The 13468-nt window shown below is 43.0% G+C and overlaps 1 protein-coding gene across 1 annotated transcript in view; it reads right to left on the reverse strand.

Moving 5' to 3' along the window:
* Positions 1-13468, reverse strand: part of MARCHF10 (membrane associated ring-CH-type finger 10) — an 85967-nt gene that overhangs the window by 12817 nt on the left and 59682 nt on the right. The window contains exons 6-8 of the mRNA XM_074320075.2: positions 11796-13212; positions 7595-7761; positions 5196-5305 (exon numbers count right to left, since the gene is read on the reverse strand). Coding sequence (XP_074176176.2) covers positions 5196-5305; positions 7595-7761; positions 11796-13212 — 1694 coding nt within the window. The remainder of the gene's footprint in view (positions 1-5195; positions 5306-7594; positions 7762-11795; positions 13213-13468) is intronic.

The raw sequence follows: 13468 nt of genomic DNA on the forward strand, positions 1-13468 counted from the left end.
TGTACATACAGATGGAAGGAGAAAAAAAAATTGTAATTTTAGACCAGGCAGTGGCCCACTCAGTCACATAACCTTTGATGCTAGTGGCTTCAACTTTGACATGCAGCAGAATTACTGCAAGAGCCTTTGAAAACATACTTGTTGGGCACTGCCTCCCTTTCTCTCCCAGTTTCTGATTCAGTGGGTCTGGGGTGGGGCCTACGACTATGCGTTTCTAAGAAGTTCCAGGTGATACTCATGCTACCATTTTTGAGAACCACTGCTCTAAACTAAGGCTCAACAGTGGGTCGCCAATAAGCTGAATCTGACCTGTGGGTGTGCCCTGGCTGGAAGAAGGGAAGGAAATGGATTTCTTTAGTTGGAGAGAGTACGCTCCATTTTGCCACCACTCCCTATTGGATGACACTTGGACGATTCTGATCATCTGTTACCTGCCTGGCCTCCATGGCATTTGAGTGTAAAATCTGTGAACTAAATTTTCCTCAGACCTGTTTTCTCCTGGGCCGTTTTTGGAGCCTGGAATGTTACCATCCAGGAGTTCTTGCTTCCACTCAAAAACCAAGTGAGCCAACCAGAAGCAGGTATGAGCCTACTTCCGGTTAAAGATGACACACGCAGGGGGAGATGTGGACTTGCTTCACAAGCAACACTACCAAAAGACAGGCAGTGGGTGTGCTGTGCCTGTTAGGCTTGATTTTCAGGCATCCTTGAGTAAGCAGAGAAGGGAAGCGGAACCACAGCAAACCCTGACAGGCCCACAAATGCGCCGTCAGCTGCCAGCATCCCATAGTGCTTAGTCCAGGTCCTGGGCCCACAGCTGCTTTGGCCTCCTGCAGCCCCTCTCCAGACATCCTAGAGGACAGCCTAATCTAGTCACTCAAAACCTACTAAGAAGCCTTCACTCTGAGACCCACGGGGCCCATATGGGAACCACACAATGAGAGCTGTAAGGATAGTTAGATTGCAGTGTCCTGTAGGGCCCTTGGGAAGCATTCACTCTGCTCCTACTCAGGTGCATTGAACCAACGCAGGAAAACATACTTTGACCTAAGCCCCTCCCCGCCAAAGACCACTGACGATGCCGACTGGGCATCTAACGGGCATGGCCCCAATCAGTGGTCAGACCTCAACGGAGGTATCTATCTCAGATGTCTCAGACTTTGTCCTCAAAGTCATATGGATAGAGGGCTCACTCTTTTTCCTTCCTGGTCTTAAAAATCTCTTCCACGGGAAGGACTTCTCTGGTCTGGAGAGCAGGTCAGACCCCTCTGTGGCTGTTCAAACAGCTTGGCTAATGTGTCCCTTGTTCTTACCGTTCACTTACAATGTTCCCTGTTAGAAGGCAGTGACTGGATTAGTCTTGGGGAACCACAGTATCTCCAGTATCTAACTTACGATAGGCACTCAATAAGTGTTTTAAAAGTTAAACTTTTATGTTACGTGTATTTTGCCACACTTAACAAAAATTGATACCTGGTCCCATTCCAGGACAATTAAATCAGAATCTCTGGGGCATCAGCATTTTAATAAGAAAAAAAAAATGCATGCAGCTAAACGTTAATTTTAATTAGGGGATGTTTTTCTGTGTCTGTGATTTTTATCATTAAAAGCAAAATAAAAATCTCAATGGGAAAAATGCATGAGAAAATAGTGAGTTAGCTAGTTAGTTAGTTGAGGCCAAGTGAGAGCCAGACTGAGCTAACGCTAAAGTTCTAGGTTTCTTCTGGTTTTGTCCCTTTCTTTGTACATGTCTGTGTTTGGCACGGGCTACCCTACCTCAATAAAGGAACCTGTTTTCCAGGGGTGAACAACACTGAGGGTTGGCGAAGAGGGTTCAGAGGAGCCAAGGCATGGGAATCAGGGGGGGATCTGGGCCGCAGAAGCACAGGTGTACACATCAACTCCATGGCCGGGCCTAGGGGCCGCCCGCATGGGGGACCAGCTGAGGTTGTAGTACCTCTTCTGTATCTTTGTGTTAAACAACAGGCACTTCAGTTTTGGTCCATGGAGCCTTCCTGAACTTGTCTAAGTCATGTTTCTCTAGTGTCTCAAGTTTAACTCAGACTTTTAGCAGACTGACGCTGTTAAATTCCCAGTGGGCTACTGGAACAGTCAGAACTCATGTCAAAGTGAGCCCTCAACTGCTTTCCATCAGCAGATAAATATTGCTCGTTGGTTCTCGGGACCGTAGTTCTCCCACCAGGGTGGGTCTGTGAATCTGGTCTCCACCTATGATTATAATAAAGGGCATTTTCAAAAGGCTTTGATGGCCTGTCCAGCTCTTACTGAAACTAATTTCAATGCTTTTCTGCTTCCAAGTGGAGTAATTACCGGGCTGGATATTTTCCATTTTCCCCTTCAGGTCCACTTGCCACCCTGCTCGGTGGCCTTGAGGCTGATCTCAGTGGATTGCACTAACTAGGCTCCTTATCCTCTGGCTTCCCATTGGGTTTGGCCAAAGGGAGGTCCTGGCAGGAGACTAGAGAGTAGGAGGAGAGAGAGGCTGGGGTAATCATTCCCCTTGTTCCCTCTCTGCTGGTGCAGCAGTGGTTACCTTCCCTCTACTGAAGGTCACAGGCTGTTGATCCGATAGCTACAGCCCTCCTGATCCTGGTAACTGCCCCCTCCCCGTGTCAGTTCAGGCTGAGGGGCGGTCCCATTTGGCAGTCTCATATGCTTAGTCATTTAGTTCATTTCTTTCACTGCCCACATTTTCTGCCCTTCATTCAGCTTTCAACACTCACCCTTTGTGAGTGTGCCATCATCTTTTTCCTGCCCGGACAATGGCTGACACAATCACTTTCACAGCTCTTTTTAGCATGTGCTTATAGCTGGTTATCTCAGCTGGTAGGATGCAATGAGGCTAAGGATATGGGTATGACCCCTGCGTGGGCCAGTTGGCTTGGTTCAGGGAGGGACTTCAGCCTGGTCCTGGTGCACTTAGCTTTCTCCCTGGAGGGCTGAAGATATTGGCTGTCTCTGTGGCTGTAATATGGCGGTTCTTATTTACTGAGAGCCTTCTCCGCACAGGCGCTATATTAGGTAATGTACTCAGGTCTTTTCCTAACATCCAACCCTGTCAGGTAGAAGTTATCATCTCCACTTCCTACAGATGAGAGAACTGAGACCCAGAGAGCTTGTGTAGTTTCTCCAAGGTCACACGGCAGCTTTGAGGAAGGGAATAGGATTTAGGTTCACATCTGAGTCAAAGCTGCTATGCTTTTCAGTGGGGTGGGCTGCCTGGCTTTATGAATGCAAATGTTTTAGTACACATGGAAACATTTGCTGTTAGCAAGTCAATTCTACAAATATCACTGGTAAACCAACAGTAGATGGTGGCAGCAGTAACTTGGCAGAGGGAGAATGATGTGGAAATGCTTGGGCCCAAAGGGGTGTTTACTGGACGAGGCGTTCCCCTGGGCTGGGTATTTGTGATGTCTACAGACCATTCTGGCAGTATTCTGGGTAACCCAGCCTTGTCTGGACACGTCCTTCTCAGGAAGTCTGACAGGCTCTGTTTCCTGAAATAATCTATTCTTCAAGATGACCGCAAGGAACCTGTCTGCACCCAGGCTGGCACCCTGACACCAGGCACTCAGAGGGCCTGGTTCCTTTCAATATTTTGACTCCAGTGTCCTCAGGGTCCAAGAATGTGAACCGCTTTTGTTTCTCATCTCAGATCTCAGTGCCTGGGGATTATGGCAGAGTGATTCAAGACCCTCAAAATGTATGAACTCAAAATACTGAATTTAGTTCTCAGGAAATTCTTTCTCCCTCCCTCCCTTCTGTCCTCCTTTCCACTTCCTGTGCCCATTCTCTGCGATGCTGGTGTGGCATTATGTCCATTATATCAAACTTCTTAGTCACGCTGTTCAGATCCCCATTCTTACCAATAGTTCATTCTTTTGTCTAGTAGCAGCCTTAGGATTTTAAAAATGTAACTACAGAATTGCCCAGACTCACATGCACCCTTTTGACTCAGCTGTGCTATTTGCAAAAAAAAAAAAAAAAAAAAAAAAAAAAAGTCTGGATATAGGATAATAATGATCTGAGAGCCGAAGTGACTCCTCTGAAGGGTGACATTTTGGTGGTTAACAATGATTTTATAGTTTTTAAATTACATGCTTTACAGTCGTGATTATTAATCATTTTTTCCCTAATCACACTGTGAGGGAGGTCAGCCTGAAATTATAATGGCAATGTGGGTTATTTTCACTTGATAAATATCTATTGACTACTTATAATGTGCAAGGCACCTTCTAGATCAGTGCCACCCAATAGAAATATAATGTGAGCTACAAATGCAAGCCGCCCCTGTAATTTGAAAATTCCTAGTAGCCACATTAAAGAAGGAAAAAAGAAAAAAACTGGTGAAATTAATTTAATATATTTTACTTAACCTTATATATCAAAAATATTATAATTTCAACAAATAATTAATATGTTTCTTTATGTGATACTTTGCATTCTTTTTCTTGTACTGAGTCTTTGAAATTTGGTGTGTATTTAGCACAAATTGATTGGCAGTAGCCGCCTGTGCATCAGCCACAGGAGGCGTGGCTTCATACTGGGCAGTGCAGTTCTAAACAGAGGTTGTTTGTCCGAGAATTGGGCAATTAACTATTACCCTGGGCATAAGTCACCCTCCCACCCAAGGTTAACTAATTCCTTCACAGTATTAGAATTGCAATCCAAATGTCCCAGGAGAGTTAATTCACTCGATGTTAAAAAGCGCACAGTAGGTGCTTACTACATGTTCATTACCCTTGAGTTAAGTAGTTCCTTATTACCCTGGAGTTACTTGATATATAGATTGGGGACCATTTCCTCCAAGACCCTGGGTTTTTTTCTCTCGTTGCTACTAAACATAAATTCCTTCAGCCAATTTGGTTTCAGAGCTTGCTAGACGTTTCCTATTTCTGTGTCAGCTACTGCAGCTTCCTACTTTTGTCTCTGACAGCAGCGGGACCTCAACCCAGGACAACCAAGATTTTCCACTCCTCCAGGGGTCCAATTTAGTAACAGATCTTCTCAAAGAAGTGAGCTAAATGGACACTCCCAACTCAATGACATGCACAGACAGGCCTTCTACATTCTTTACATCAGGGTCAGAGCTTTTCCCTTACCTTGCACCCCTCACTTATCACCTATGTAAGCCTGCGGCGGCAGAGTGGGTGTGCGCATGTGTGTCTTACCCGGGACTGCTGGTGCGTCCTGTAGAACTCGGTCACGTTCAGTTCATCCAGATTGACCATCAGGCCTTGCTTACACATCTCACAGGTCTTCACAGTGCCTAGATCCGCTCCTTAAAGGAAATAATTCTTTGTTACACATGACCTTGGGTCTTTTGTGTTGACGCTTTGGGTCTTTTTATGTTGACATTTTGAGAGCGAACTTGTGTGTGTTATGAATTTTGAGTTTCAGTGACCTTCTTTTTGAAGTCAGCTAGCTTCCGTAGAAAATGACCTTGAATCTGATATCAGAAAAAATTTCCTTTGTAATCATTTTCATTATTATGCAAGCTTCATGTAAGTGAAATCCCATGACTTTCAAATAACAGGTTTTGCTTTCAGTTGAAATATAAACACCCTGGTTCATAAAATTGGATTTGCTACATGGAGGCTAAGAGTCTGTAACACAGGTGTTTGCAAAAAGAGGAAATACTGGACCTATGTTTTTGCTGTTTTTTTTTTTTCTTGAAGACCTAACACGGGTCCAAGGAAATAAATTAGTGAGGACCAAATTAATGGCAGAAGCTATCCTCAAGCAATGGCTTAAAAATCTGCTTTTACTCCCACGCAGGTGACTTCCAACCTGAGGAAAGTGAGGGAGCCAGGAGCCATATGTGGGAACTAGCACAGCAGTATCTGGGGCCAGCCTGTGAGCTCAGCCACATTTGGGAAAAGAAACATGAGAAGGCTTCCTTTGTTGCGTGTGTGTGTGTGTGTGTGTGTGTGTGTGTGTGTGTTATGCATGCATTCTAGATCAGCATTTTTTCTCTGCTTATCCTATTCCCAGTGCAGAAGTGGAAGATGCAGACCTGTGGCTGTTCTGTCTGGGCAAACATTCTGTCACATGTCTTATCCCCAGTGTAGTTGCTGCCTTTTGGCTAATGATGTGCTGGTGTTTGTTTTATGCATTAGAGAACAGAGGATGAATTAGTTACCTGCATTTATTTCATAAAGACAGGGTTTGTGCAGTCTTAGAGCCGAGTTCTACTCTTCCCCACTGGGGATATAAAGAAATAGTAAATAATAGAGAATTTCAAAGGACAAGGATGAACAGTGATCCCTTATCCGCATTTGGTTTGCTCGGTTTTCTTAAGTATCATTCTGTAAAGCTTTAGGCTATTGAGTGTCCCGTGTGTCTTTCAGGCTAATCCTACTCAACACACCCACACTACTGTCAGTATTGATAAGCATTTAGTAGCACATTTATCACGCATTTCACAAGTAATTTTTTTCAGTGCTAGGTGTTTAATTGACCTAAATTTCTAGTAAGATCAAACATTGCATGACAGAGGCATTAGCAGCTGAAATCCACTTGTTTCTTTGCTTTCTGAAGGACGGACATGAACTTAAGCAGCATGGGCAGTGGTCCTAGATTTCTCATGCTCAGAAAGATGCATGTGTGGTAAAAGGGCCTCAGGGAGGAGACGGTTAATGTGATCATGTCACATGCTCATTCCTCTGATTAAATGGTGTTCTGTTCTTGGTGAGGGGGCACAGCCAAACCCCATGGGGACAGGGTAAAGGTCTTAGGTCTCCCAGGCTGCCTGGAAGGTGGCCACTAAGGAGGAAAATGTGGAAGAGGAGAGAAATAGGATCTGGCTATGGGCTGAAAATTTTCGGAGAGGCGTGTCAGACATCGCAACTATTTTCTAATCAAGTTGTTCTCTGCATTGGTGTTACATTTTTTTTGTGTTCAAGTTGCCTTTATTCCTAAAACAATGTTTTAAAGAAACCTCCTGCTCTCTGCCAAGAAAACTACACCCAACTTATTGTGTGGCTGTATTTAGGTTATAACCTCCCCCAGGGCATTGAGAAGGGGCCTTACACCCAGTTACCAGATCTGTTAAAGACAACGCTGACAAAATCAGCACATGGAAACCTTTTTGTCTAATATGGTTCTAGAAAATTCAATCAGTGCTCTTTTCCGATCCCTACTGCAAAAAGGCAACTTTGCTCAGTTTCTTCGGTGGTACCCCACTTCCCCCACAAATCAAAGGACGCAGAACTGTTTCTGCCGGGTGTCTACTAGCTGGCATGGCGGCCGTGTGCTTGCTGAGGTTCAACCGCTGACCCATTTCTAGTTTCCTTCCTCCGGGGAAGCAATCTTAGCAGCTCTGCTCAGGTGTCGAGCAGGTATAGCGTTCAATAGCATGTGGTCCAGGATTCTTCTCTCAGACATGAAAAACAATTCATTTCCCTCCCATGATTTAAAGACAGCAGCCTGTTACTACTCTGTCAGGGCTGTGAGCAAGAGTCCTGGCCCAGTGGAGGAGAGTGAGCTGTTGTCAAGGCTCTGAGTCCCACACCATGGTGTCTCTTATTCTATGCTGTTGCACGTTTGCCACTCTTCCTTCCCCACCTACCTGATGTTATTTTCACTTTCAGCCATTTTCTCAGGCACTCTTGATGAACAAACCGCAGGCTTCCCACACAGTCGCAAGGCTCCAGGAGGGGGTTGGTTGGGGAACCCCTGGGTATCTGACAGATGCGACACAGGTCTCCCTCCTCCTCTGAGTCGTCCTCCAGGAGACTAAATGGAAAACAAGCCCTTGTGACTAGGAGTCAACACGTATGCAGTTTCCACAAACACCAGTTCCCAGGGCCTTAACAGGGGAAGGGAGAGGGAACAACCCCCGCTCCTCCCCCTCCCACTACCAGGGCTCTGGGCCCCTCCAATGCTCCCTCTGACCCTACTGAAGGTTCTTCTAGGTTTGGTTACTCATGATAGGTGCATGAATTCTTGTATCAGCCTGATACGGGTGAGCTGGCCAGAAGAACCAGCACTGGTACCCCAAGTCTAGAGCGTGGGAAAGGGCTGCCGAGGGGAACTGTGGAGAAGGCTAGGAGCCCCTCTCCCTGCCATGGCCACTGTGACTTAAGCTTCCCAGCTCTCTGTTTCTTCATCTGTAAAGTCATGCTGATAATGATACTACTGCTACCTACTACACAGGGTAGTGAGCAGGCTGTGTGCAAGGAGGATGGGAAACCTGTTCTGGAAACTGGAAAGGGCACCCAGTGTCTGGCAAAGTATTTGCACGTAGAGATCACTCAATAGGTGCTGGGCGGGAAGAATGATGAACCAGTGAACAGAACATGAGCTCACCAACAACACGACATTTGCCAACAAATTATGCCAGCATTCCAGAATCTGGTGAAGACGGAATTCATGAAAATGTAAGCAAATATATTTGTATTTAATAAGTGGTGAGTGGAGAATAGCCTGTTGATTTTCATTTTAAGAAGTCTAATGCTACTTTTTGGTTCTTTAGAATCCTCATGGGACTGGGGACTGTCTGGTCAAGGAAAGAAAACTAAAAGAGACTAAAATCAAAGGAGAGGAAGAAATGAGCCTTGCTCTGTGTATAGAAGTGACTGCTCAGTGTCTTGAGAGACCTTCCTCCCTAAGAAAGTGAAGTTCAATGAAAAAGAACAGAATTACAGTTTTCCATTATGGACACAAACAAAAGAAGAGATATACTATGTTTATCAAAGAAAGACTCTATGTCTCTAAGATGTCAGTTCTCCCCAGGGTAACCTATAGATTCAATGCAATGCCAATGAAAACCCAACATGCTGATTCTTCAACAAATATAGTCAAGGACTTTTAAGGAACAAAGTGGAAAGGGAAGCCTTGTACCATCAGTTATCAAAACTTATAAAGCTGCAGACATTAAGATGGTGTGGTATTGCATTATGGAAAAACAAAAAGGACCAATAGGACAGAACAGAGAGCCCTGAAACAGTTATATGTTTATAGGTATGTTACATGACATACCTGCAAGTTGGCCGGGAAAGCTCCTGAGACAACTGTGTATTTATAAAGTGTACCTTACACCGCATATTAAATGTCACTTCACATTTAAATCCAAAATCCATTTCACTGAGTGTGCAAAGTAAAACTGTAGAGACTTTAGAAGAAAATAGGTTTGGGAAAGATTTCTTAATCTAGACAACAGGATACAAGTCACAATCCAAAAGAAAATGGATACATTCTTTTTTGGCTATGTTAAAATTAAGAATTTATTTTCATTAAAAGACATCAAGAAAGAGAAAAGACAAACTACATATTAGGAAAAGATATTTCCAACACAGAACTGTCAAAGGATTAGATTAGTAGCCAGAATATATAAAGGACTCCCAAAATAAAAAATATTCTAAAAGGGAAATGGGCAAAGGACATAAATATTTTTCAGAAGAGGAAACGCAAATGGTCATTATCCTTCAAAAGTACACATGAAATGCCTAACCTCGTCAACAGTCATGAAAATGTAAATTAAAGCCACAATATCATTTCACTTCAAGCAGACTGGCAACAATTTGAAGAGGCAGTCAATACAAGTGCTGGCAAGGATGGACAACAGTATACATTACTGGTGAGACAATACATTAGCATTATTTATTATGATGGAAGATGTGCTATCCGCCAGCCCAGCAGGTCTATTCCTAGATAAATAATATCCCAGAGAACTCTTGCCATGTGTACCAGGAGACGTTTACAAAAATGTTCATGCAAAACTGTTTGCAGGAAACAGCAAAGAACCCAAATGTCCATCGACAGGAGAATGGCTGGATTGGGGTATATTCATATAATGGAATACTTTGTCGTGGTGAAAGCCAACGATTTCAAGCCAAAAATATCAACAAGAATGCGTCTCGCTAATGATGCAAGGGAAAAAAGCAGGCGGCAGAAGAATAGATATTTCATTTTGCAGAAGAATCGATATTCACAAATAATAGACATTTCTATAGAATTTAAAAATATACACTGTTGTTTAAGAGTACATATAGTTGTATGGTAAAACCCTAAAGGAAAAAACTAACAACAAAATAAAAAGCAAAGAATGATAAATGCAACGTACGAGTGGTTTCCTGGGGGTGGAAGGCCGTGGAAGGAAGGAGATGAGGGGGGGGGAGGTGAGTTAGGTGGGTGAGGGGCTCACCAGCTCCAGCAGTGTTCTTTTAGCTGGAAGGTGGGCGCAGGGATGTCTAGGTTTTGTTTTGTTTCTAGTTCTTTAGAGTGTACATATGTTATATACTTGTTTGTAGGTATTAAAGTAACTACCTAAGGGAAAGTTTTTAAAGAGTGTAAGTGGCATTGAATAATGGGCTTGAAATATTAAAGTGAGGCATATTATAAAATATGAACCAATATTCACTCAAAATTGCATTTATATGCAAAGATAAAAGACTGGAAGCAGTTTTTACCAGGGCCTATCGTTGTATTACAGGGTTACAGGTGATTTTCCTTTTAAGTTTATATTTTCAGTGTTTCCTAAAATGAATATTTTTGAAATAAGAAAAGCATAAGGTTGATTATATACAGAAAAGAGAGCATGCCTGATAAACAATGCACACAAATAATAGCTGTGTAATGCATTACCATACTTAGAAGTAGATGCATTTTTAAAAAAAATCATTTTTAGCTCAAAGGTATCACTTCAGGATGGTGGAAGTTCAGATTCCTTACAAGTGGGTCTGAAGCTGCATTTTTGGGTAGGGGAGGATTGGATGGGTGTGAGGTCTTTTGGCTTTTAACTATGGCTGGGTCTTCTGGTAGCTTGTTTAATAAGGAAAAGAAAGGTGAGGCTGACTAGAAAGTTGCTTCATTTCTGCAGTTGGATAAAAGTCGTATAGGAGTATGCATGCATTCTATGTCCTATTTTTCCCCTCCTTTTTGCATTTGTAATTCATTGCTATGCAATTTTCCCACTTACAAATAAATATCAATAAGATAATTAATGGCCCAAATGAGCCATGCTAACACACACACAGAGGACCCAAATTCAAAGAATTGATTTCTAGATCTGTAAGCCAAGATCAGGGCATGGTAACACCTATCACAAATGAAATGGTACAATCCTGACATGATGTTTAATGATGGCTTTAAAAGGTATCAAATTTCATAGTTGTGAAATATCCCAATATCAACTCACAAGAAAGGAAAGATCAAAGAAAAGGGTAATTAAAAAGAGATCTTATTTCTCTCTCTCTCATGCATGAAAAAGAGCACATAAAATGGAAGCAGTGGTTACCCTCGCACAGCCCTTCAGAGAACTGAGGTAACTATGGTAACAGTTGGGGACCAGCCTTTTAGTTTGGAAGATTCAAATTCTAGAACTGTTGGTTAGATTTGCGAAAAGTCCTATGAGGGAGAGCTGGTGAACTTCAAGTGCTGAATGTCTCATTCTTTGGGGAGGTAGCAACCTTTTGGTGAAAAATCTTGGTTCCTAGTTGCCAGGAAGAAATCCTTGTCTAGGAAGCAGTAAGAAACCCTTATATCTAGGAAACTCGCCTTTCTTAAAGTTACGGTATTCAAGGGAAAAGCACTCTGGGAATACTGAAGAAATTGAGCTAGAACACCAAACTTTTCTTTATAGACAAATGTATTTTTAAGAGCAACAAAATAGACAATTTTCTTGATATAAGCAGTCATTAAAATGTCAAGGAAGGGCCTACCTATGATTTAAAATTCCCATGACCCTCTAAGGAAAGCACGGCTTATTTCAGCATTGGAAAATTGAATAAAAATATACATATTTACATATAATTATGAAAATTCCTCACCTTTCTTGCAATTTCTTCAGTTTCTCAGGGTCTGCCTTTATTTTTGTGGCTTCCTGTGCATCTGTGAAACCAGAGACTGCCATTCTGTTCCCATTATTGTTTTGATTTGGGAAATCAGATACTGCAAAGAAAGGAAAAGATGTATTTTCTTGCAGGGCCCCAGGACCATGCAAGTGGCCTTGCAAGTTCACTCTGGATGGAGAGGAGCTGGAAGACTCCACCAAAGAGAAGCTGCTTTGAGGATTTAGTAACAGATCTTCTGTATGCAATGGAGCCCCCTGAGGTTGGCTTGTTAAAGTAATAGCTTCTGCTCCCCTGACATCAAGCTCATGTGCACTGTTTACTGGAAAATAACTGTGGTTTTCAGGACTGGCAAATGGATTCCTATTTCTAATGGGGGACAGCGGTCGACGAACATTAAACCTTGAGTTTCCCTCTGAGCTTGAACTGTGAACTAAAGTAGATGTCATCGACAAGTCCACTGGAATGTCGTCTCTTGGGGCAGAATGCAACAATGATCCAGGAGTGTAATAAGTTGAATTTATTGATGATCTTGGAGCTGTTGTTCTGGCAGAAAGAAAATAATCAAGAGAAGTACTAGAATTGTTTAAATAGGTTTGCCAATCTCTTTCATAATCATGGGTACCAGGCCCATCTTCCGTAGAAGTGCAATCACTAAATACATCTTCAGCACTAAGATCATCATCTAGACTACTTTCGGATTTAGTGTCCCATGAATGAAAGGTCTTTTTCTTGCTTTCACTCTCACTGCTGTCATTCTCCTTAGCAGAACCCCCATCAGGCAGCCTGGGGTCTTGGAACACCCTTTGCCTGACAGAAGGCTGCTCGGTCGCTGGCTCCACAGCATTGCTTATTCTTCGTGAGCCATGACTGGAACCACTTCTTATAGAACTAGCTCTGCAATGTTCAGGATTGTCTTCGGAATTTGGATTTTTGGCCTGAGTGGCTGATGTCCCAAGAAATCTACTTCTCTTCCGATTGGAAGGAGAACAGGGTGGTTGCATACTGATCAACAAAAGTTCTTCCTCTATGTGGGTTTCCTCTTCAGTGTCATCGCTTTCTTCTCCAGGGCTTAATGATAAAACAGAATAAAAATCTTCATCTCTGAACCTAAATGGCACTCTTTTGGACCCTCCCATTGTGGCGGTTATGAGTGGTAGCCCCAAGGACTTGCTCGGTACTTGAGGACTGTCGCGTCTTTGGAAGGCCTGGGATATGGCTGGGTATGGCTCATTCTGAGAAAGAACACTCGGGTCTCCTTTTTTGGCTCTCTCATGGATATTCTTAGTCACTGTCATTAACTGTGAGGATGGAACTAAGTTTCTTCTCTCTCGAGCTGGTCTCTTCAGCTGGGTGTCACTTGCCCACCTTGGGCCTTCTTGTTGAACTACTGGATCTGCATTGAGAAAAGACAAATTTATCATTCTACTATAGGTGCTCATGAGTGAATGTCCTCTTAAAACCAAGGGTGTGGGTCCCTTAAGGTAACAGATAAGCCTTAAAGAAGAAAATACGTGTGGTCATAATGGCTGGAGGTATGAGAGGAGTGCAATAGAGTTGGCTTCATTTTACTGTTTCTGAATTTTCCTTTGTACATTTGTGGCGCTCAGGCTGGTTCTGGGAAAACAGGGGGTTAAAGATCCTTTCTGCAG

This window comes from Rhinolophus sinicus, chromosome 12 (genome assembly GCF_057876585.1).
Source record: "Rhinolophus sinicus isolate RSI-liver-muscle chromosome 12, RSI-T2T, whole genome shotgun sequence".
Taxonomy (NCBI): domain Eukaryota; kingdom Metazoa; phylum Chordata; class Mammalia; order Chiroptera; family Rhinolophidae; genus Rhinolophus; species Rhinolophus sinicus.